The following is a 26,142-nucleotide window of genomic DNA, read 5'->3' on the forward strand; positions in this document are numbered from 1 at the left end:
TCTGGGAATGGTTCTGGATACAGAACTACAGAGAGTTTTTCTACCGGTGGAAAAGGCCTGGGAAATTCAGGCTGTGGTCAAGTTAATTCTAAAACCAACCAGAGTGTCGATCCATCAATGCACTCGATTGCTGGGAAAGATGGTGGCGGCCTACGAGGCCATTCAGTTTGGCAGTGTCACGATCCGGGTATCTGGACGCCATTACCTGCCGTTTAGATGTCTTCTGAGGCTGGCTCACCGTTCCAAGTCCGGATCTCATCTGTGTCACAACACTCTGAGACTCTGTCACATCGGCGCCATGTTTGAATCCTGCATGGCGTCTCCCGTCCACTGCGGCCGGCGCCGCCATTACTACTATGTTTCCACATGGTTTCCAAACCTGCTTTCCCTCCAAGTTCTAACATGGGCGCAGCCATGTTGGATCTAATCACATGCTCCAGTTTCACCAATCCACTGCATCTGGAAATCTGCATAATTGCCCAGCCAATGCTTGCATAGCTGCAGGTATAAGTATCCTGTGCCTGGGCCAGGAAGTCGTCAGTGCTTTGTTTGTCATACCTTGTTCCAGTCTCTCTCTACTGTGGTTTGTTTCTCCAGGTTCCAGCTCCTGTTTCCAGCATTCACTAAGAGACCCGCACCAGCCTTCCATCCTGTGGTGCAGCCTGACTCTGCAGTCCTCCGTGGCTGTTCCAGCTTCCAGCCATTAACCCATCTGCTTCCAGCAGCCAGCTTTCAGCAGATTCCAGCTTCTGTAAAGTACCGGTGTCGATCCAGCGGATCCCTACTTACCAGCAGTATCCACCAACCACCGGTAACCTTTCTACAACTCTCCTGTTTCCACGCTCCCTAGCATCTTACAGTATCCACTCCGTGTTTCATCACCTGGCTGGTTCCATCCAGCATTCACTCTGTGACTTTATTACCTGGCTGATCCCATTCAGCATCCACTCCGTGTCTTACCACCTGGCTGGTTCCATCCAGTAATACAACAGCTTCATCTATTACATCTACTGGCATGTTCCTCGGCTATCTCCACTACTGCAGCCAGGCCTGGTAAGGTTATTCCATCAAAGGACTTTAACAACTGTTCTTTAACCTACCAGTGCTCTGTGATACCTTCTATGGTCAAAGTGTTCCAGGAACTATATCATTTGCCATTGCCATTATTTGCTGTCTGTTATTACACTGAGTCTGTCAATAAACTTTTATTTTTGCTTTTACCTGGTTGTCATGGTCACACCTTCGGGTTTCCTTTAATACTTACATGTCCAGGGGTCTGATTAAACCTCCCCGGTTTAAGTTCCTTTCAACCCCTACAACTGAGGCTTCCTCCTGTCAGCCAAAACCCTCAGTTGTGACACAATCACAAGGTTCCGGTCTTCGGAGCAAGGACAAAGGATCCTCAAGCAGCATTCATGCATGCGCTGACGGTGCCATGGAAGTTTCAGCTGCCGTACGTGTTCCCTCCAGTTTCAATTCTGCCCAGGGTGATTCGGAAGTTCAAGCAGGAAGGAGGAATCCTGCTTCTTATAGCTTCAGCGTGACCCAGACGGCACTGGTTCTCAGACCTACAGGGCCTTTCGTCAGAGCATCCAATACTACTTCCACAACGCCCAAACCTCCTCGTTCAGGGCCCTTGTGTCTACCAGGACCTGGCCCGGCTGTTTTTGACTGCATGGCTCTTGAAGCTCCCATCTTGAGGTCTAAAGGTTTTTCTGAGGCGGTCATTAAAATTATGTTACGGGCCCGGAAACCGGCTTCTGCTTGGATTTACCATAGGGTCTGGCATTCTTACTTTGTTTGGTGATCTAACAATCATGACGCTTCCAAATTTAGTACTGCAAAGCTTTTAGCTTTTCTTCAGCAGGGCCTAGACTTAGGCTTGCGGCTGGCCTCCCTCAAGGTTCATATTTCTGCCTTGTCGGTGTGGTTTCAGAGAAAAAATTGCAACCTTACCTGATGTTCATACCTTTACTCGGGGTGTGTTGCGTATCCAACCTCCCTATGTCCCGCCTGTGGCTCCTTGGGACTTGTCGGTGGTTTTGGAAGCGTTGCAAGAACCTCCATTTGAGCCTCTTGGTTCAGCTGACCTTAAGTGGCTTTCCCTTAAGGTGGTGTTTCTGCTGGCTATTGCCTCAGCTAGAAGAGTGTCGGATTTGGGTGCTCTGTCTTGTAGCTCACCTCATCTGATATTTCACCGTGACCGGGCGGTCCTTAGGACTTGTCCCGGATATTTACCTAAGGTGGTTTCTTCATTCCACCTTAATCAGGAGATTGTGGTTCCGGCCCTTGTCTCTCCTGACTTGTCTCCCAAAGAACGGTCTTTGGATATGGTACGGGCTCTCCGTATCTATGTGAAGAGAACTGCTTCCATTAGGAAATCTGATTCTCTCTCTTTCTTTGTTTTGTTTGGATTTCACAAACATAGCTGGCCTGCTCACAAGCAGACTTTGGCCAGCTGGATTAGAATGGTGATTGCACATGCTTATGTGAAGGCTGGTCTGTCAGCTCCTGCTCACATTACTTCCCATTCTACTGGGCCGTGGTGCGACCCTTGAACAATTGTGCTTAGTGAACACGTTCATAAGGTTCTATACCTTCGATACTGCCGCTTCCCAGGATGCTTCCTTTGGACGCCGGGTTCTTGTGCCCGCTACAGTTCATCCCCTCCCATAAGGAACTGCTTTAGGACATCCCCATTGTCCATTCCTTGTGGAGCCCAGTGTACCGCGCAGCAGAAAACGAGATTTATGGTAAGAACTTATCTTTGTTAAATCTCTTTTTCTGCGAGGTACACTGGGCTCCACAAGGCGCCCACCATGACGCACTTAGCTTCTTTGGGTTGGTATGGCATTAGCCGCTGACACTTCTCCTGTCATGAGAGTGTGGTTTATGTGGCTACTAACTGATGTTGTCTCATCATGCTACTGCATTGGGCTGGTTAACTGAAAACTGAGCTCCTGTGGAGGGGCGGGGTTATAGAGGAGGTAGCGCTGTGCTTCTTGGGAACCGTCAAAGCTTTTGAGCCTGTTGGTGCCTCGGATCAAGATCCTACTCTACATCCCATTGTCCATTCCTTGTGGAGCCCAGTGTACCTCTTAGAAACAGATTTAACGACAGTAAGTACTTACCATAAATCTCGTTATCGCAGCAGAATTACCCCCTGTGTCTCTAGGCTTAGAGCCCCCACCCCCCTTCACTGTGTCTCATGTCAGCCTTCTCCCTAGCAGCCAGCCACTCTCATCTCTGTGCCACATATGTATATACTGCACAGCGATAGCATGCGCCTCTTCGGGGATGGCAGCCGCAGAACAGGGAGAATCATCACAGCTCCCAGCAGCCCTCGCTCTGTTGTAACTTCCACACCACCGAATACAGCACTCGGCAGAGCAGTACTAATAGTGGGCAACTGCAAAGTGGTTGGGTTGTATGGTGTACCAGCTGCCAGTCTTATAACAATACACCGTACCTGCCCTTACCGCTATACTTGCACCACTGATTATGAGAATCTGGCACTATACTCGGGATATTATGTGTATCTGGCATTATACTCGGTGCATTATGTGTATCTTACATACTGGGTGCATTATGTGTATCTGGCACTATACTGGGAATATTATATATAACTGTCACTATACTAATGTGCATTATGTGTAACGCACTATACTGGGTGCATTATGTGTAACTGACATTATACTGGGTGCATTATGTGTATCTGGCATTATACTGGGTGCTTTATGTGTATCTGGCATTATACTGGGTGCTTTATGTGTAACTGGCATTATACTGGGTGCTTTATGTGTAACTGGCATTATACTGGGTGCATTATGTGTATCTGGCACTATACTGGGTGCATTATGTGTATCTGGCACAATACAGGGAATATATGTAACTAGTACTATACTATGTTCATTATGTGTAACTGGCATTATACTGTGGGCATTATGTGTAACTGGCATTATGTGTATCTGGCATTACACTGGGTGCATTATGTGTATCTGGCATTATACAAGGTGCATCATGTGTATTTGGCACTATACTGGAAATATTATATATAACTTTCACTATACTAATGTGCATTATGTGTAACTTGCACTATACTGGGTGCATTATGTGTATCTGGCGTTATACTGGGTGCATTATGTGTATCTGGCGTTATACTGGGTGCATTATGTGTATCTGGCGTTATACTGGGTGCATTATGTGTATCTGGCGTTATACTGGGTGCATTATGTGTATCTGGCGTTATACTGGGTGCATTATGTGTATCTGGCGTTATACTGGTGCATTATGTGTATCTGGCACTATACTGGGTGCATTATGTGTATTTGGCACTATACTGGGTGCATTATGTGTGTCTGGCATTATACTGGGTGCATTATGTGTATCTGGCACTATACTGGGTGAATTATGTGTAACTGGCACTTATGTGGGCATAATGTATAAGGGACATTATGGTGTGTGGAATTATGTGTGATAGGCATACGTTGTGTGGCATAATGTGTAATGGGTATTACTGTAAGGAGCAAACATGACAAATAATGTAAGGGGAATGAATAAGGATTTTTTTCCCCTGTGGTGGCCAATGTCTGGGAGTTCAGGTTGCAAAACTGGGGTCATCTAGACCACGCCCCCTTTTTGGGTAGGCGGGCGCAAATTCTTAATTATTACAAAGGAAAATTCTCTATTCTTACCAAGGTCCTCCACTGTAGCTCCTCCCACATGACCTCACAGCTCCTCCCACACTGTGGGCACTGCATATATGATTTAGTGGTGAGTTCTGACTTTAAAAGTAATTAGAATAACACAAAGATTATATTTATAAGTTACTGGCTGTTCTACCCGTTTTTCACACAGGAGTTTCTGATCTTCATGGTTGTACATATAAATAAGTGTTGATAATTTGGTAAATCTATATTTGAGATGTCTTAATGTAAGAAAATATTATTCCATGGTTCTTGGCGTTACCCGAGGAGCACCCATAGCAGATACGGTAAAAGGTGAGCCGCCTGTAGTGTGTTGTTGTTGTTGTTGTTGTTGTTATACAGGGGGAGAAGCCTCTGGTGTCCTGTTATAATTATCCAGGTGGAGCAGCCTATGGTGTTCTCTTCTTCTTATTATTGTTGTTATTATTATTATTATTATTATTATTATTATTATTATTATAATAATAATACAGGGGGAGCAGCCTGTGGTGTATTATTATTATTATTATTATACAGAAGGAGCAGCCTGTGGTGTCCTGTTATTATACCTGAGAAGCAGCCTGTGTTGTTGTTGTTGTTGTTGTTGTTATTCAGGGGGAGCAGCCTGTGGTACCTTATTATTACTATTATTATTATTATTATTATTATTATTATTCTTATACGGGGGAGCAGCCTGTGGTGTCTTATTATTATTATTATACAGGGGGCGGAGCCTGTGGTGTGTTGTTGTTGTTGTTGTTGTTGTTATACATGGGGAGTGGCCTTTGGTGTCCTGTTGTTGTTGTTGTTGTTGTTGTTGTTGTTGTTATTATTTCTCTGACGTCCTAAGTGGATGCTGGGACTCCATAAGGACCATGGGGAATAGCGGCTCCGCAGGAGACTGGGCACAACTAAAGAAAGCTTTAGGACTACCTGGTGTGCACTGGCTCCTCCCACTATGACCCTCCTCCAGACCCCAGTTAGAATTTTGTGCCCGGCTGAGCTGGATGCACACTAGGGGCTCTCCTGAGCTCCTAGAAAGAAAGTAATAGTTTAGGTTTTTTTTATTTTCAGTGAGATCTGCTGGCAACAGACTCACTGCTACGAGGGACTAAGGGGAGAAGAAGCAAACCTACCTGCTTGCAGCTAGCTTGGGCTTCTTAGGCTACTGGACACCATTAGCTCCTGAGGGATCGAACACAGGCCCAGCCTAGGTCGTCCGGTCCCGGAGCCGCGCCGCCATCCTCCTTACAGAGCCAGAAGCAAGAAGACGGTCCGGAAAATCGGCGGCAGAAGACTTCGGTCCTCAACAAGGTAACGCACAGCACTGCAGCTGTGCGCCATTGCTCCCCATGCACACCTCACACTTCGGTCACTGATGGGTGCAGGGCGCTGGGGGGGGGGGGGGGGGGGCGCCCTGGGCTGCAATATAAGTACCTTGATGGCAAATAATACACAATATATAGTCCCAGAGGCTATATATGTGTAAAATACCCCTGCCATATACATTTAAAAAGTGCGGGAAAAGTCAGCCGAAAAAGGGGCGGAGCTATCTCCCTCAGCACACCGGCGCCATTTTCTCTCACAGCTCCGCTGGAAGGACGCTCCCCAGGCTCTCCCCTGCAGTTTTCCAGAACATAGGGTAAAAAAGAGAGAGGTGGCACTAAATTTAGGCGCATATTACATATATATAAGCAGCTATAAGGGGAAAAATCACTCAGTTATAGTGTAATCCCTGTATTATATAGCGCTCTGGTGTGTGCTGGCATACTCTCTCTCTGTCTCCCCAAAGGGCTGTTGTGGGGTTCTGTCCTCAGTCAGAGCAGTCCCTGTGTGTGTGCGGTGTGTCGGTACGACTGTGTCGACATGTTTGATGAGGAAGCTTATGTGGAGGCGGAGCAGATACCGATAAATGTGATGTCACCCCCTGCGGGGCCGACACCTGAATGGATGGCAGTCTGGAAGGAATTACGTGATAGTGTCGACTCCCTACATAATAGGTTTGACGACATAGCAGATGTGGGACAGCCGGCTTCTCAGCTCGTGCCTGCCCAGGCGTCTCAAAAGCCATCAGGGGCCTTAAAACGTCCGTTACCTCAGATTGCGGACACAGGCTTCGACACGGATACCGACTCCAGTGTCGACGACGATGAGACGACTGTACATTCCAATAGAGCCACCCGTTATATGATTGCGGCAATGAAAAATGTGTTACACATTTCTGATGTTACCCCAGGTACCACAAAAAAGGGTATAATGTTTGGGGAGAAAAAACTACCAGTGGTTTTTCCCCCATCTGATGAATTAAATGAAGTGTGTGAAGAAGCGTGGGCTTCCCCTGATAAGAAACTGGTAATTTCTAAAAAGTTACTAATGGCGTACCCTTTCCCGCCAGAGGACAGGTTGCGCTGGGAGACGCCCCCTAAGGTAGATAAAGCTCTCACACGTCTATCAAAGAAGGTAGCACTGCCATCTCCGGACACGGCCGCCCTCAAGGAACCTGCTGATAGAAAGCAGGAGGCTATCCTGAAGTCTGTTTACACACACTCAGGCATTATACTGCGACCAGCTATTGCTTCAGCGTGGATGTGCAGTGCTGCCGCTGTGTGGTCAGATAAACTGTCAGAAAATATTGATACCTTAGACAGGGACACTATATTGCTAACCATAGAGCATATAAAAGACGCAGTCTTATACATGAGAGATGCACAGAGGGATATTTGACGGCTGGCATCTAAAATAAATGCACTGTCGATTTCTGCCAGGAGGGGTTTATGGACCCGGCAGGGGACAGGGGATGCAGATTCTAAAAGGCACATGGAAGTTTTGCCTTACAAGGGTGAGGAGTTATTTGGGGATGGTCTCTCGGACCTTGTTTCCACAGCGACAGCTAGGAAATCAGCTTTTTTACCTCATGTTCCCTCACAGCCAAAGAAAGCACCGTATTATCAGGTACAGTCCTTTCGGCCCCAGAAGGGCAAGCGGGTTAGAGGCGCTTCCTTTCTGCCCAGAGGTAGAGGTAGAGGGAAAAAGCTGCAGAATACAGCCAGTTCCCAGGAACAAAAGTCCTCCCCCGCTTCCTCTAAGTCCACAGCATGACGCTGGGGCTCCACTGGCGGAGCCAGATGCGGGTGGGTCCCGTCTCAAGTACTTCAGCAATCAGTGGGCTTGCTCACGGGTGGATCCCTGGATTCTACAAGTGGTGGCAATTCACAAGCTGTATTCCCAGCAGGTGATAGTCAAGGTACCGCTCCTTCAACAAGGAAGGGGTTACTATTCCACAATGTTTGTGGTACCGAAACCGGACGGTTCGTTGAGACCCATTTTAAATTTGAAATCGTTGAACACGTATATAAAAAAATTCAAGTTCAAGATGGAATCGCTCAGGGCGGTTATTTCAAGCCTGGAGGAAGGGGATTACATGGTGTCACTGGACATCAAGGATGCTTACCTGCATGTCCCCATTTACCCTCCTTACCAGGAGTACCTCAGATTTGTGGTACAGGATTGTCATCACCAATTCCAGACGTTGCCGTTTGGTCTGTCCACGGCACCGAGGGTATTTACCAAGGTAATGGCCGAAATGATGATACTCCTGCGAAAGAAGGGAGTTATAATTATCCCGTGCTTGGACGATCTCCTGATAAAGGCGAGGTCCAAGGAACAGTTGTTGATCGGAGTAGCACTAGCTCGGGATGTGCTACAACAGCACGACTGGATCCTGAATATTCCAAAGTCGCAGCTGGTTCCTGCAACGCGTCTATTGTTCCTGGGGATGGTTCTGGACACGGAACAGAAAAGGGTGTTTCTCCCAGAGGAGAAGGCCAAGGAGTTGTCATCTCTAGTCAGAGACCTCCTAAAACCAAAACAGGTGTCGGTGCACCACTGCACGCGAGTCCTGGGAAAGATGGTAGCTTCTTACGAAGCAATTCCATTCGGAAGGTTCTATGCACAGATCTTTCAGTGGGATCTGCTGGACAAGTGGTCCTGATCGCATCTTCAGATGAATCGGATGATAACCCTGTCTGCAAGGACAAGGGTGTCTCTACTGTGGTGGCTGCAGAGTGCTCATCTGCTGGAGGGACGCAGATTCGGCATACAGGACTTGGTCCTGGTAACCACGGACGCCTGCCTTCGAGGCTGGGGGGCAGTCACACAGGGAAGAAATTTCCGGGGACTATGGTCAAGCCAAGAGATGTCTCTATACATAAATATTCTGGAGCTAAGAGCCATTTACAATGTTCTAAGTCAGGCAAGTCTCCTGCTTCAAAGTCAGCCGGTACTGATTCAATCAGACAACATCACGGCGGTCGCCCATGTAAACCGACAAGGCGGCACGAGAAGCAGGATGGCGATGGCCGAAGCCACAAGGATTCTCCAATGGGCGGAAAATCATGTGTTAGCACTGTCAGCAGTGTTAATTCCGGGAGTGGACAACTGGGAAGCAGACTTCCTCAGCAGGCACGACCTCCACCCGGGAGAGTGGGGACTTCATCCAGAAGTCTTCCGGCTGATTACAAACCGTTGGGAAAGACCACAGGTGGACATGATGGCGTCCCGCCTCAACAAAAAGTAAGAAAACTATTGCGCCAGGTCAAGGGACCCTCAGGCGATAGCGGTGGACGCTCTAGTGACACCTTGGGTGTACCGGTCGGTTTATGAGTTCCCTCCTCTTCCTCTCATACCAAGGGTGCTGAGGATAATAAGAAGGAGAAGAGTAAGAACTATACTCATTGTTCCGGATTGGCCAAGAAGAGCTTGGTACCCAGAACTTCAAGAAATTATCTCAGAGGACCCATGGCCTCTACCGCTCAGACAAGACCTGCTGCAGCAGGGGCCCTGTCTGTTCCAAGACTTACCGCGGCTGCGTTTGACGGCATGGCGGTTGAACACCGGATCCTGAAGGAAAAGGGCATTCCGGAGGAGGTCATTCCTACGCTGATCAAAGCCAGGAAGTATGTGACCGTAAAACATTATCATCGCATATGGCGGAAATATGTTGCTTGGTGTGAGGCCAGGAAGGCCCCAACGGAGGAATTTCAACTGGGTCGATTCCTGCACTTCTTACAGTCAGGGGTGACTATGGACCTCAAATTGGGGTCCATTAAGGTCCAGATTTCGGCTCTGTTGATTTTCTTCCAAGGAGAACTGGCTTCCCTGCCAGAAGTTCAGACTTTTGTTAAAGGAGTGCTGCATATTCAGCCCCCCTTTGTGCCTTCTGTGGCACCTTGGGATCTCAATGTGGTGTTGGATTTCCTTAAGTCGCATTGGTTTGAGCCACTTAAAACCGTGGAGTTAAAATATCTCACGTGGAAAGTGGTCATGCTGTTGTCCCTGGCTTCGGCCAGGCGCGTGTCAGAGTTGGCGGCTTTGTCATGTAAAAGCCCTTATCTGATTTTTCATATGGATAGAGCGGAATTGAGGACTCGTCCCCAATTTCTGCCTAAGGTGGTTTCAGCGTTTCATTTGAACCAACCTATTGTGGTGCCTGCGGCTACTCGGGACTTGGAGGATTCCAAGTTGCTGGATGTGGTCAGGGCCCTGAAAATGTATGTTTCCAGGACGGCTGGAGTCAGGAAAACCGACTCGCTTTTTATCCTGTACGCACCCAACAAGATGGGTGCTCCTGCTTCTAAGCAGACTATTGCTCGCTGGATCTGTAGCACGATTCAGCTTGCACATTCTGCGGCTGGACTGCCGCATCCTAAATCAGTGAAAGCCCATTCCACAAGGAAGGTGGGCTCCTGGGCGGCTGCCCGAGGGGTCTCGGCTTTACAACTTTGCCAAACTGCTACTTGGTCAGGGGCAAACACGTTTGCAAAATTACTACAAATTTTATACCCTGGCTGAGAAGGACCTTGAGTTCTCTCATTCGGTGCTGCAGAGTCATCCGCACTCTCCCGCCCGTTTGGGAGCTTTGGTATAATCCCCATGGTCCTTACGGAGTTCCCAGCATCCACTAGGACGTTAGAGAAAATAAGATTTTACTCACCAGTAAATCTATTTCTCGTAGTCCGTAGTGGATGCTGGGCGCCCATCTCAAGTGCGGATTGTCTGCAATACTTGTACATAGTTATTGCCTAACTAAAGGGTTACTGTTATGAGCCATCTGTTAGTGAGGCTCAGTAATATTTCATACTGTTAACTGGGTATAGTATCACGAGTTATACGGTGTGATTGGTGTGGCTGGTATGAGTCTTACCCGGGATTCCAAATCCTTTCAAAGTATGCTTGTATTGCAACGAAACGCGTCGGTGAGACCTGCTTGTCAGTGTTTACTCCCTCATATATTGGAACTACTGGACCTGGACCAAGTCCCCGTTGAACATTCCTTCTGGATATACAAGGACAATCCTATTTCATCGTGGAAAGTCATCATTCACCACCCGCCGAGGAACAGCACTTTTGCGGACGCAGATTCGCCTAATTACCTCGAGATACGTTGGTGGTAACTATAAAATCCACGAATAGGACATTGAACCTTATCAACCAAGGGGACTTTCATAGGAACAGGTCCATTTTTGATACATTTTCCAATAGGATGATATAACATTGGGAGTTACACTATCTACTTCATTTTACGTGTTTTTATGTGGTATTAACCACTTATGTGCATTGCTTTTTATAATTTATACTCCTTTAATAAATTGTGATTTAATTGTGACACACCTTTTCATTTGTGACCAACAAGCGCTAATATCCTCTTTACATTATTCCTAAACAAGGGGGTGCTGATATCTCTCAACACTTCACTAGGGCCACCAAAGGCACTCAACAAAGGGGCCCACCCTCCCCAGTCCAAAGCTTAATGGAGACTCCAGCTAAATCGGCCCCGGCACTTTCCATGAAAGACGATATTTTGGCCCTCCGCTCTCTCATTACCGACTTTACGGAATCCCTGGAATCCAAGCTAGATAATGCAGTGACCTCCATTAGGTCAGATATCTCCTCCCTCGCCTCTAGAGCTACTAAAATGGACAAGATGCCTTCCAAAAAGCTTTAAACGACACGGGCAGGGACCTAGATCACGTGATTTCTGAACTCGCTGATCTTCGTACTAAAAATGAGGACCTAGAAAATCGCGAACGCAGATGTAACCTTCATATTCAAAACATCCCGGAATCTGTTACTGCGGACAATCCAGAGTCCTATTTCCACACTCTCTTTGCCTTTTTGCTACTGGACCTCGGCGACACTCATCTTCCACTAGAAAGATCTCACCGGGCCCTACGTCCCAAGCCCAGAGAGGGTGACCCCCCCCGTGATGTGATCCTGCGCTTTCTTAAATTCAAAGACAAGGAGAGGGTCCTTTTCTCTATGCGAGGCAAATCCCAAATCCTCCTCAAATCATCACCACACTTCAGTTTTTCCACGATCTGGCCCCCCTCACCATCGCCAAACGAAGGGAACTTCGTGATCTCACTAAGGCTCTACGGGATAGGTATATCCGGTATCGTTGGGGGTTTCCCTTCAAGTTGATTGTGGATCTTCACGGAAGACTGTTATTGTACGGGATCCTCGTGAGGGCAAAGACCTATTATCACACATCAAAGAATCAGGACCCCCCCTGATTTGGATCACCCCAATTAACACCTTATTACAGTGCAAAGCAGGACTTCTTCGGGACGCCCCTCCTTCTCCTCCCCCGTCCCCCTCCCCGTTGAACTCACTCCAATCCGGGCAGCGGTCTTAAGACTCTTAACACCCTTGGCGTTTCAATACCTTACCTTTGCCGACACTGCCTGAGCGTCATTTCTGATTTTTGCTATTGTACGACTGAGTGGCTTCTCATACCCCCCCCTTTTTTTTTCCCCCCTTCTGTTTTAACTTCAGGACGGTTACATATGCTGTTACTCTATATCCTCCTGCTATTAATGTTTTCCTTCCCTAGGTACACCCTGCCATGGTTCAGATTTTAGGTATGCACTCCTTGCTATTTGAACCGTCTGATGTTATTTGTTGCACATGCCTCAGCAATATTCTCTAGAACCCGTGACACATACGTTTTCCTCATACAGTGGGGCTACTTCTCACACTTATGGTACCATTTTGCATTTTTCTATAGGGGTGTCCTGTGTTTTTTTTTTTCCTCTTTATCCTCTCTCCTCCCCTCTTGCTGAATTCGCTCCAGACCCTGCAGATGTCTTCACGTTCTCGACCTGCGTAGGTTCAGCATCCCACATCTATCAAATCCACCTGAGCTCCATATTAGCTCACCACTACTACACCATGTGCGCCCTCTCATGCCTTTTCCACCCTGGTGGATCAGGTATCGGGCCTGCTTTCAGAGCCATCCTGACATTTCTATTAATGCCTAGATTATAGGATTGCTACATCTATGGTTAGACTTTACCGTTATGCTTTTACTGTTTCCCTTCACTTGGTGTGCTCTGGTATGGTTTGACTTTTCTAAATGTACCTTTTGTTATTTGAATCTATATGTATGATAGGTGGTGTACTCACCAAAATCCGTATTAGGAATGTTCTCCTCAATTGTTGGGGCTGTTTCTCACAACTGTAGTGTTGCTCCGCATTTTACCGTGGGGTTTCCCTCCCTTTTTTTTTCTCTCATTCACCTTTCCTCTATCACCCAGGGGTTGCGGCCCCCCCCCCCCCCGACCTTTGCATATCTATCTCTAACTTGTAAATCTTTTCACTTTCCTTCCCACTACGTTCTCAACACACCACTTTCCGCTCACTCATAACCTTTTCTCTTTTAACAATATCTTTTTTTTTTTTTATATATATTTCTTTATTTTTTACTCTTATCTCTGGGGCGATCAGGAGATTATTTTTCCTTCGCCCACTTGGATTCTTAAATCCTACTTGTTGAGTACCTGCCACTACACTGCTTCGGGTGTTATCTTCTCTCACCTAACTTTTCTGCTATACTCAACCTGACCCAAGTAGAGTACTCTTCACCTCTCTCCCTCTCCTTTTATTTTTTTTCATTTTATTTCTCTCTCTCTCTCTCTCTCTCTCTCTCTCTCTCTCTCTCTCTCTCTCTCTCTCTCTCTCTCTCTCTCTCTCTCTCCTTTCCTCACTCTTCCTCTTTTTTCTCTTCTTGACACTGAGTCGTCTTTCCTATCCAGTCTTCCCTACCCATATCTCTCTCTCACTCTTTTCTTACTTCTCATCCACCATGCCCTTCACTATAGCTTCCATGAATGTCCGGGGCCTTAATGTCCCCCAGAAACGGTCACACCTGTTTCGCACAATCCGCACTCTACAAGCAGACATAGTTCTACTCCAGGAAACTCACTTCAGGAACCCAGACCACCCCACCATAGCTTCTAAACGATTCTCCACGGTATTATATTCTTCAAGCAGCTCCAAACATAACGGAGTGGCTATTATGGATTAGCAACAAACTTCCCTTTGTTCTATCCTCGGTTCACACTGACGCGGATGGGAGGTATATTATTTTAGTTGGCAGGCTGGGTCAACTGGAGGTGACCATTGCAAACATATACGCTCCCAACTCGGGACAACAACGATTCTTTAAAACTTTTTTCACCAATCTACATAAACATAGAGCGGGCTATGTATTCTTGGGAGGTGACTTTAACGCAGTACTTGACCCTTTCCTTGACAGATCCGCTCACCAGAGAGGCGCCCGCCCCTGCCCAATCTCCCTTGCGTTTTCTAAACAGATAAAAGAAGCCTCTTTGTTTGATACATGGCGAGCTCTCAACCCGTCCTCCAAGGACTACACTTTTTTTTCCACTCCGCATTGCTCATACTCCAGAATTGACTACCTGTTCTGTGGTCCTATGGCCACCAAACATATCCTATCCTCTTCCATCGTTCCTAGTGTCTGGTCAGATCACTCCTCAATAACTGTCGCTTTTGACCTCTTAGACGTACCTAACTCCCGACCTTCCTGGCGCCTAAATGAAACTCTCCTTAAGATCCCATCCGTTAAATCTAAACTAGAAGATGTTCTGACTGACTACTTTTCCTTAAATAATCCTCCCATGGGCTGTTCTCCTCTAGTCTGGGAGGCCCACAAGGCGGTCCTCCGTGGTCACATAATCGGCTTTGCCTCGCACCGTAATAGGGAACATAAGTTACTTCTCAAATCTCTCACCGACCAAGTCCACACCTTTGACTCTCTTCATAAGAAAAATCCCACGGATGCTAATTATAAACAGCTATTTGCCGCCAAGGCAGCTCTTAATGCTCTCCTGACAGAAAAAATCGAGAAATCCCTCCGTTGGCTTAATCAGTGTTTCTACGAAAAGAGTAATAAAGCTGACTCACTCCCCTAGCAAACAGACTGAAGGCTCGTAAAGCTCTCACATCTATCGCATCGATCAAAGACTCCAAGGGCACTACTCACTATAACCCTTTGGACATCAATTCTATCTTCAAGGAATACTACACACGACTATACAATTCCCCAGACATTGACTCCGCTGCTTCTGATGCACGCATACCCACCCCAGACTATTTAGCTTCATGCTCTTTGCCAAAACTAGACTGCCCCACTTCCGAGGCACTATGCCATCCTATCTCAGAGGAGGAGGTACTTGCGGCTCCTCAGCTGCAAAAGCCTTCCAAAGCCCCGGGACCCGATGGCTTACCTTTTGCATATTATAAAACATTTGGAAGCTCTCTTATTCCCCACCTAACGTCACTTTTCAATAAAGTTCTTGCCGGCGATTGTTTCCGTAGCGAAACCACTAAAGCTTTAATCACGGTCATCCCCAAGCCAGGAAAAGATCAACAACTGGTCTCTAACTATCGTCCCATATCCCTCTTAAACACGGACCTTAAACTTTTCGCAAAAATATTGGCCTTACGTCTCAACCCACTCCTCCCATCTCTAATACACCCCGACCAAGTCGGTTTTGTTCCTTCCCGTCAAGCTCTAGATAACACTAGACGTACTAGTGCCCTGGTTCACCACGCTAACGTTAACAGGCTCTCCTCTATGCTATTAGCTTTGGACGCAGAAAAGGCTTTTGATAGAGTCTCCTGGGATTTTCTCTGACGTCCTAGTGGATGCTGGGGACTCCGTAAGGACCATGGGGAATAGATGGGCTCCGCAGGAGACTGGGCACTCTAAAAGAAAGATTAGGTACTATCTGGTGTGCACTGGCTCCTCCCTCTATGCCCCTCCTCCAGACGTCAGTTAGAATCTGTGCCCGGCCAGAGCTGGGTGCTCCTAGTGGGCTCTCCTGAGCCTGCTAGTTAAAGAAAGTATTTGTTAGGTTTTTTATTTTCAGTGAGCTACTTCTGGCAACAGACTCACTGCTACGTGGGACCGAGGGGAGAGAAGCAAACGTACCTGTTCACAGCTAGGTTGCGCTTCTTAGGCTACTGGACACCATTAGCTCCAGAGGGTTCGACCACAGGCAGCTGTCCTCAATCGTCCGTTCCTGGAGCCGCGCCGCCGCCCCCCTCGCAGAGCCAGAAGATCAGAAGCTGGAAGTAGGTGAAATCGGCGGCTGAAGACTCCTGTCTTCATTGAAGGTAGCGAACAGCACCGCAGCTATGCGCCATTGCTCCCACTGCACACCACGTACTCCGGTCACTGTAGGGTGCAGGGCGCCCTGGGCAGCAATTAGAGTACCTTTGGCATAAATATACACGTAATGCAGTCAGGTACTGTATATGTGTAAAATCCCCCGCCATTTTTCAGTCACAGACAGCGGGACCTTCTTCCTCAGCACACCAGCGCCATTTTTCTTCACAGCTCCACTGGAAGGACGCTCCCCAGGCTCTCCCCTGCAGTCTCCTGGCACTAGAAGGGTAAAAAGAGAGGGGGTGCACATAAATTTAGGCACTAAAGTTGTATATTAAGCAGCTATTGGGAAATCACTTGTGTAGTGTGTATCCTTGAGTTATATAGCGCTGTGGTGTGTGCTGGCATACTCTTTCTCTGTCTCCCCAAAGACCTTTTGGGTCCTGTCCTCAGTCAGAGCATTCCCTGTGTGTGTGCTGGGTGTCGGTACGGCTGTGTCGACATGTTTGAAGAGGGTTACGTGGAGGCGGAGCAAGGGCAGATAAATGTGGTGCCGACACCGGATTGGATGGATATGTGGAAGGTCTTAAATGACAATGTAAACTCATTACACAAAAGGTTTGAGGATGTTGCAGCCGGGGGACAGCCGGGCCCTCAACCCGGGCCTGCCCAGGCGCCTCAGAGGCCGTCAGGGTCTCAAAAACGCCCACTATCTCAGTTGGTTGACACGGATGCCGACACGGAGTCTGACTCCAGTGTCGACGATGATGAGGCACAATTACAGCCTAAAATGACCAAGGCCATCCGATACATGATTATTGCAATGAAAAATGTATTACACATTTCAGAGGTTAACCCTGTCCCGACAAGAGGGTAAATATGTTTGGGGAGAAAAAGCAGCCAGTGACTTTTCCCCCGTCTCATGAATTAAATGAGTTATGTGAAGAAGCGTGGTTATCCCCCGAAAAGAAAGTGGTGATTTCCAAAAGAATACTAATGGCGTACCCTTTCCCGCCAACGGATAGGTTACGCTGGAAATCCTCCCCTAGGGTTGACAAGGCGCTGACGCGCTTATCTAAGAGGGTGGCCTTGCCGTCTCAGGATACGGCCGCTCTAAAGGAGCCTGCGAATAGGAAGCAGGAAGGTATCTTGAAGTCAGTGTGTACACACTCTGGTACTCTACTGAGACCGGCTATTGCTTCAGCCTGGATGTGCAGTGCTGTAGCAGCATGGACAGATTCTCTGTCAGAGGAGTTAGATACCCTGGACAGGGATACCGTATTGCTGACCCTTGGCCATATTAAAGAAGCTGCACCATGCAGCTAATTCCCAGGAACAAAAGTCCTCCCCGGCTTCCACTAAGTCCACCGCATGACGCTGGGGCTCCACAGGCGGAGCCAGGAGCAGTGGGGGCGCGTCTCTGACACTTCAGCAATCAGTGGGTTCGCTCACGGGTGGATCCTTGGGCTATACAGATTGTATGGCGGGGAAACAAGCTGGCGTTGGAAGTGACCCCCCTCACCGTTACCTAAAATCTGCCTTGCCAGCTTCTCCCACGGAGAGGGAGGTAGTCCTGGCGGCAATTCACAAGCTGTACCTCCAGCAAGTGATAATAATGGTACACCCCCATCAGCAGGGAAAGGGTTACTATTCTACACTGTTTGTGGTACCGAAACCGGACGGTTCGGTAAGACCCATTCTAAACTTAAAATCCTTGAACATCTACATGAAAAAGTTAAAGTTCAAAATGGAATCGCTCAGAGTGGTCATTGCAAGCCTGAAAGAGGGGGATTTTATGGTATCTCTTGACATCAAGGATGCGTACTTGCATGTCCCCATTTATCCACCTCACCAGGAGTACCTCAGGTTTGTGGTACAGGACTGTCATTATCAATTCCAGACGTTGCCGTTTGGTCTGTCCACGGCACCGAGAGTATTTACCAAGGTAATGGCCGAAATGATGGTACTCCTTCGGAAGCAAGGAGTTACAGATATCCCGTACTTGGACGATCTCCTTATAAAGGCAAGGTCCAGGGAGCAGTTGTTGATCAGCGTAGCACACTCCCAGGAAGTGTTGCTACGGCACGGCTGGATTCTGAATATTCCAAAGTCGCAGCTGATTCCTACGACGCGTCTGCCCTTCCTGGCTATGATTCTGGACACAGAACAGAAGAAGGTGTTTCTCCCGGAGGAGAAGGCTCAGGAGTTGGTGATTCTGGTCAGGGACCTCCTGAAACCAAAACAGGTGTCGGTGCATCACTGCACGCAAATCCTGGGAAAGATGGTAGCGTCTTACGAAGCCATTCAGCGTATCCGTTAAGGAAAACTCCTACAAGGTATATACACGATGGTATCTTGTTCCAGACCGCTTACATCAAATGTACTCCAATACGCCCAACCTTTGTTGGCGCCGGTGTGGTCAGGTTGGATCATTTTTCCATATTTGGTGGAGTTGTCCCAAGCTCGTGCCCTTTTGGACATTGGTCCAGAATCTGATTAATCCGGTCATTCCCTTTTGTCCCCCACTTCCACCTATGTTGCTTCTTTTGTGTACCCCGGCCTGCCAGCTGTCTAGACCCGAAAACAAACTGGTACTCCATATTTCTCGTGCTGCTAAGCTTCAAATTGCTAAATCATGGAAACAAACCTATCCTCCCACGCGTCGGGAACTGGTGAACCGTATTTGGTTTGTGGCTAGAATGGAACATCTTTCCTCTATGCTAAATGACACTGTGGACAAATTTCATGAAGTATGGAAACCCTGGTACTCTGAATTTCAAGTGGATCTACCAGTCCTCAACCGATACCTCATCACTTCCTCTTTTGCCTTCCCCCTTTTCATACCCGGCTCGCTCTTTTCTCTACGCTCTTTTCCTTTCTATTTCCCTCTCCTCCTGCTTTCCTCCCCCACTCTCCCCTCTTCTGTCCGCTCATTCCTCCCCCTCGTTTTCTCTTTCACTCCTATTTCTCTCTTATATTTTCTCTCCTTTTTTCTTCCTAAACTCTCCCAGATGCTCCACTGGCTGGCCCTGGCGAGTAGTTCTTCTCATCTCCCCTGTCTTCTTTCCTTCTCTCTTTGGTTTTGTGTTTGGTTTCCTGTCTATTACTAATTTTTCTCTTTCTCTCTTGATATACTAGATTTTTATATACCCACTATCTACTTTGTTATAGTTTGATTTTTATCTGTAATGCAGAGCATTTTTGCTGAGAATTTATTATATCTTCCTGTTTTCTCACGCTCTATCTCAACCGTACTCATGTTTTCTATGTACTGTTTTCGATTGTTCTATTAATAAAACTTTGATTTAAAAAAAAAAAAAGTCAAGTTGACCTTTTTCTGTGTCAACCTTTTTCCCCATGTCGACCAATCGTGGTGGACTTATTGACTGTCGATCTACCATCCAGATCCCCTCTCCCCTCACCTCCCCCCCTATCTGTGTGACCTGGGTACAGTCACACATCCTCTCAGGTTCTAGAATAAATGTAATACTGTCAAAGTCAGAAAAATATCACGCTGCACGTTGCCATATATGCACTTCATGTGTGTGTGCACGCGGCATATTTAAATCAAAATAATGTATTTTAGAAGTTAATATTCCCCTGAGTTCAGCAAAGTATGGTATATTAAAGATGGCTCTTTGACCTTAGAGATTCCCCAAACAATAGCTTGCATGTTGGGAGGGCTTCACATGTTCATATGCATAGTTAAGCACAGGAATAGTAATTGAAGATTAATTGTATTCCAAATCAGTATCTTTCCCGCAGACGGAGTACAATAGCCTTTAATTACAGTGAGCTTTGAGACTCAATGAGGAGGGCCAACACCTGTGTTTACGAAATGGGGCTGGATTTGTCTCCAGAAGAATGATTGCTGAGATGTCATTGTCTCAACTGAAAGTGGACATCATGAATATCGAACAAAACCCAGAGACAGGGTTTTGTTTTGTATTCGCCAAACAATAGCTTCCCACAAGACAGGAATGTGTTAGTCATCACCCATCGTTTTGCATAACCAAGGCCACTGATACAGCTAGCTCACATACTGTGAAAGACACACTTCCTGTGGTTGACACACCCCCACAGCTGGAATGCAGGTATGATATTATCCACTGGAAATCACAGGGCTCACTCACTCACACAGCTACCTGGCACCCAGCAGCATGGCTGCTTCATCCCTAGGACTGACCTCCAAGCGGAAGGCTAAGTATAGAATTCACATGGCTAGATAAGGAAATATAGACAGATTGCTTTAAGGTCAATGGTGCTGGTTTAAATAGGATATTGTAACTTGTTTGTGTGATAGATCTGGGAATCTGTGATGGTAGCTGGGACATTAGACAACCTGTAGCATAGCATTTGTGGTATTTGTTTGCATATGGTGATTTAAAATAGATTGTGCTGGTTTGTTATAATATATCTTGTCAATCATGAATACCGCCATGCAGTTACTTGTGAATATGGGTTCTGTAGCAATGGCATGCTGGGATGTGTGGTTACATTGTGATCTGGTGATTCATATAACATGGACTGTATGCAATAAGATGGTTCTAGGAAGTTGGATTGGAATGTGGAATATAATTAGTTGGATTGGAATGTGGAATAAGATTAGTTGGTTTGAGTAAAATGGCTGCTGCTGGGTGTTTTCCCCTCCCCCTTTCAACTATGTGGTGCAGTCTTTGGAATCATGGGAGTTTTCCCAAAATGGAGTCTAGCTTCTGTCCCATGCGGTATTGTAGGGTTGTGTATATAGGGACAGCCAGTATGGGTAAGCTCAAGTATTTTCTCCACAAAGATTCTCAGCATTGACTAACTGCGCAGCGATTATTCCTCACATGTGTAAGCTTCTCTGCAACCATATTGTCTTATTGTTATTGTTAGCCATTCTCTCTCCCCCTCTCTCTCCCCTCCCCCTTAAACGTACTTGTGTCTTTATTGTATTTTATGTTAGTAACTTGGTTAGATATTCTATGTTATTTTGGTAGTGTATAGCTTGTATTGTATTATTCTTTTTGAACGTTCATTCTCTCACTAAAGGCGTTAGAACCTTAGACCGGAATTTGATTGATTATTACAAATGCATAAAGGTTCTCAGAGCGTCATAGTCGCTCATACAGCTTTTAAGCTAACAAGGTTACACTGCATTACATCTACACATTGTCACTGCACAAATGTTTACAGTATAAGTACATTCCTTAAGGTATAGTTAAGGGCGTACCCTTGCGGTACTTTTTGCGCCAATTGCGTACTGTGTTCTTTAACCTTTAACGTGTTTTTAATAGGACAAATATTATAGACATTGTTAATACAAAATCCTAACATCCCTAATTCATGTGTCTGTAACTGATTCCTGTGTAGCAACTGGCACCAAGTACGTGTCTGGGAGGAATAAGACCCCGGCCATGGGAGGAGCATTGGGGTAACATTATACAGTACAGCGCTGTGTGACTCTGAGGAGCCTTATGGGTCACAGGAACCTCTGACAGATGCTGACCAGGAATCTGTGGCTGGGGGGGGAGAGGGGGGGGGGGGGAGTCTTACTGGTCACAGAGTGTCATGTGTCTGTGTTACATGTGTTTTCTGTGATGTGTGTTATATGTATTATATTTATTTCTAGACATTCCAGCAGTGAGGAACCAGAGTCTTTATTACACGTCACATGTTCTCATCCATCACTAAGCATGGACATGGACAGGAGTCACAGGACTGAGAGGATAATACATATCACCATGGAGATCATCTACCTGCTGACTGGAGAGGTGATGGGATCTGGGAGTGTCACAGTGACATCACTTATATCTATAGTAATAATACAGGGACATGACTGGGGAGGTGAGGGGATCTGGGAGTGTCACAGTGACTTCACTTATATCTATAGTAATAATACAGGGACATGACTGGGGAAGTGAGGGGATCTGGGAGTGTCACAGTGACATCACTTATATCTATACTAATAATATAGGGACATGACTGGGGAGTTGAGGGGATCTGGGACTGTCACAGTGACATCACTTATATCTCTACTAATAATACAGGGACATGACTGGGAAGGTGAAGGGATCTGGGAGTGTCACAGTGACATCACGTATATCTATACTAATACTACAGGGACATGACTGGAAAGGTGAGGGGATTGGGAGTGTCACAGTGACAACACTTATATCTATACTATCTATACTAATAATACAGGGACATGACTGGGAAGGTGAGGTGATTGGGAGTGTCACAGTGACATCACTTATATCTATACTAATAATACAGGGACATGACTGAAAAGGTGAGGGGATTGGGAGTGTCACAGTGACATCACTTATATCTATAGTAATATTACAGGGACATGACTGGGGAGATGAGGGGATCTGGGAGTGTCATAGGGACATCACATATCTATAGTAATAATACAGACACATGACTGGGGAAGTAAGGAGATCTTGGAGTATATGTATTCATAGTTGGTGTCTTCCCCAATACACAGGATTACACAGTAGTTAAGAAGACATCCAGTGATTTTGAGACATGCAGCAGCCGTCCCCGTGTGTCAGGAGGACTGAACAGGAACCGGAGCCCCATCACGGTTCCTCAACCTTACTCACTGATACATGAGAGGCCCAATGACCAGAAGATCCTGGAACTTGCCAATAAGATCATTCAGCTGCTGACTGGAGAAGTGACTGCTGGGAATGGGACATTATACAGTAACACCAGGGGATGTGTCTGGGTGATGACTGGAGAGGTGACTGCTGGGAATGGGGCATTATACAGTAACACCAGGGGACGTGTCTGGGTGATGACTGGAGAGGTGACTGCTGGGAATGGGACATTATACAGTAACACCAGGGGACGTGTCTGGGTGATGACTGGAGAGGTGACTGCTGGGAATGGGGCATTATACAGTAACACCAGGGGACGTGTCTGGTTGGTAACTGGAGAAGTGACTGCTGGGAATGGGGCATTATACAGTAACACCAGGGGACGTGTCTGGGTGATGACTGGAGAGGTGACTGCTGGGAATGGGGCATTATACAGTAACACCAGGGGACGTGTCTGGGTGATGACTGTATCTTTGTGTGTGTCATGTTCCTATAAGATATCAGGATGTCACTGTCTATGTCTCCATGCAGGAGGGGGAGTATATAGAGGAACACAGGGGTCTGTACAAGGACGTGATGATGGAGAATCACCGGCCCCTCACATCACTGGGTAAGAGGAGACTGTCATGTTTTGTACAGGGGAGAGCAGGTATGGGGCCCCCTATATAAACACATCACCTGATAATCACATATATACACTGTACTCAGTCACTGTGTGTCTCCTACAGATGGGCCCAGTAACAGAGATACCCCAGAGAGATGTCCCCCTCCTCTGTATTCCCAGGATTGTACAGAGGAGAATCACAGGATCCCACGGAAGGATCAGGTAAGTGGGTGGAATACGTACGATTTAAATGCGGCCGGGACGCTGGCCTTCAGTATACTGACAGCTGCATCCTTGCCACCAGTATGCCAGCAGCGTTGAGAGCGCTAGAAATCCCCATTCGGGCTCGCCACAAGTTATTTTCTCCCTCTATGGGTGTTGTGAACTGTCAATATATGATCTGTAGAGTTGCTGTGTCTTATACACTGATATTATACTGTTTCACCAAACTTTAATCTGACTGTATGCAAATGTCAGAGTGTTTTTTTGTGTGTTTGTTTTTTAGGAAGAAAGTCTGTCTGATATTAAAACAGAAGATATAGGGGGAGAACAAGAGACGTATGTGACTGATATGAAGGCAGAAGATACAGAGGGAGAAGAAGAGACGTATGTGGCTGATATGAAGGCAGAAGATACAGAGGGAGAAGAAGAGACGTATGTGACTGATATGAAGGCAGAAGATACAGAGGGAGAAGAAGAGACGTATGTGACTGATATGAAGGCAGAAGATACAGAGGGAGAAGAAGAGACGTATGTGACTGATATGAAGGCAGAAGATATAGAGGAAGAAGAAGAGACGTATGTGACTGATATGAAGGCAGAAGATATAGAGGGAGAAGAAGAGACGTATGTGACTGATATGAAGGCGGAAGATACAGAGGGAGAAGAAGAGACGTATGTGAGGGGTGATCATCAGTGTAAGGAGAAGGAAATCCCTACAGATATCAGCACAGGTGAGTAATAAACACTTATTACGTGTATGTTTTTATATTATTAAGATAGTGGTTCTCCTATTGTTAAAATGAAATCGCTGACCCCCAGAACGTGTTCTGAGTTTTATTTATCCAAGGAGTGCCATCCGTTTGTTCTATCTACATTTACCTACCAGAGGTTAGGAGAGGCACCCGGGAGGCTGCTACCTACTGGAAGGGAGTTGCAGGCACCTGCACATATACACTGTGGTGATTCCATGGGAACCCAATAGCCGGGGCCCCCTCCACAGCATTATACAAGATATCCTTCATGAGGTTCCTGAGATGTTATCTCACTGTAGTGGTGGAGTGGCTGTGTGATGACATCTCAGGAACCGGTTCCAAGGTTCAGCGATTTCGTTTTACCAGTAGGAGAACAACTTACATTCACTGATTCAGAGGCTTAATCCATTCTCTTCTCAGAGAAAATTTCTGACACCAACGGGACAGAATCGATTGAACATCTGATTGGACAACTATTAAAACTGAGAAAAAGAGAAGTGGACTTCTTTTTGCATGGAGTCTCCCTCTCTGATTGTTTCCGAGAAAAACTTATTCCACGAGGATTCCGTATTGGGAACATCCCTACCATAGGGAGAGACAATCAGGATTTCTGCCGAAAGTGGGCAGCAATTCTTAACAAGTGCTCGTTTGACTTGATACTTCTAGTTATAGAGGAATCAAGAAGAGAATTGAATAATACTAAAGCAAAAATTTCAGCCTTTGAAAATGTTAACTTGGAAAGAATTAATCACGAAGCACCTGAGTATTGGTTAAGTAAGCTGACACAGCAAGTGGGTCAATACCGCACAAATGTAATCAAATTCAAGAAAAATAAATTAGAAATTGTCAAGAAAGATTACGAACAGCACCGTGTCTATAGTTGGGCTTATCACAAAAGCCAAGGACAACAGAGGCCTGTTAATCCACGCAGACGTTTCCATATCCATTAGAGACTGACAACTCGAGTGGAGCTGGTTCTTCCACTGACACTGAATGTGTTGGTCCGTCCACCTCCCAGGTTGCCAACAAACCACCTACGGGCATCTCGACTTGTTCAAAAAACGACACCGCGAAAGGCCATGCACCAGGAGGAGCAGCCAAATGCAAGGAAAGCAAGAAAAACGGGGCGCAAAGAAAACATAGTGTTTAACTTTTCTTCTCGGCAACTAACATCTGAGGAACTTACAGTGCTCAACAAAAGGTTGTCTTTTGTCCCTACCCATACCCTGGATGTTTTCACTAATCAGGTAGATCTTCAGAAGTTTAGAAGTCGAATCAGACTACGAGAATTTTTAAAAAATTCTACACCACAAGCAGACATTCCACCTGTTTTCAGAAAATCGAGCTTTGACCCAGTTGTATCGAATAAAAGCATTAAAGCATTTAAAGGATGCATTGAAACTTTGATAGATGAGAACACTCCAATGAAACATACTGGTCCTTCTAATCTGACTAAGGATGAATTTAAAGCTTTAAAAGATCTTGGCTCATTCCAAGACATCACTATTCGCTCAGCGGATAAAGGTGGGGGAATCGTGATTCAAGATCTTTCCCAGTACAAATGAGTGTACAGAGGGAAAAGGTAGCAGGTGCACTATCTCACACTAGCTCAACCTGTAGTAACCAGAGGCACTTAGCATATTCCTGGCCAGGGCTATGAGCTTAACCACTGCATCAAGGTAGCCTCTCATTGGGTAAGTTCCTAACACTAACTATAGGGGTTCAGGTCCGGGGGACAGGACACCCCAGAGCCACCCAGACAGACAACCCCAGGGCATCGCAGGAGTGATAAAAATATAGGGTTAAAGTGGTAGGAGCAGCT

The 26,142-nt window shown here is 46.5% G+C and overlaps 1 protein-coding gene across 1 annotated transcript in view; it reads left to right on the plus strand.

Moving 5' to 3' along the window:
* LOC134984939 (uncharacterized) overlaps positions 1-25,711 on the plus strand; it is a 45,078-nt gene extending 19,367 nt beyond the window's left edge. Inside the window, exons 2-7 of the mRNA XM_063950392.1 lie at positions 21,770-21,911; positions 22,628-22,819; positions 23,274-23,352; positions 23,471-23,568; positions 23,852-24,299; positions 24,741-25,711. Coding sequence (XP_063806462.1) covers positions 21,834-21,911; positions 22,628-22,819; positions 23,274-23,352; positions 23,471-23,568; positions 23,852-24,299; positions 24,741-25,270 — 1,425 coding nt within the window. The 5' untranslated portion in view covers positions 21,770-21,833 and the 3' untranslated portion in view covers positions 25,271-25,711. The remainder of the gene's footprint in view (positions 1-21,769; positions 21,912-22,627; positions 22,820-23,273; positions 23,353-23,470; positions 23,569-23,851; positions 24,300-24,740) is intronic.
* The last annotated feature ends 431 nt before the right edge of the window (positions 25,712-26,142 follow it).

This window comes from Pseudophryne corroboree (assembly GCF_028390025.1).
Source record: "Pseudophryne corroboree isolate aPseCor3 chromosome 3 unlocalized genomic scaffold, aPseCor3.hap2 SUPER_3_unloc_99, whole genome shotgun sequence".
NCBI classification, from domain to species: Eukaryota; Metazoa; Chordata; class Amphibia; order Anura; family Myobatrachidae; genus Pseudophryne; species Pseudophryne corroboree.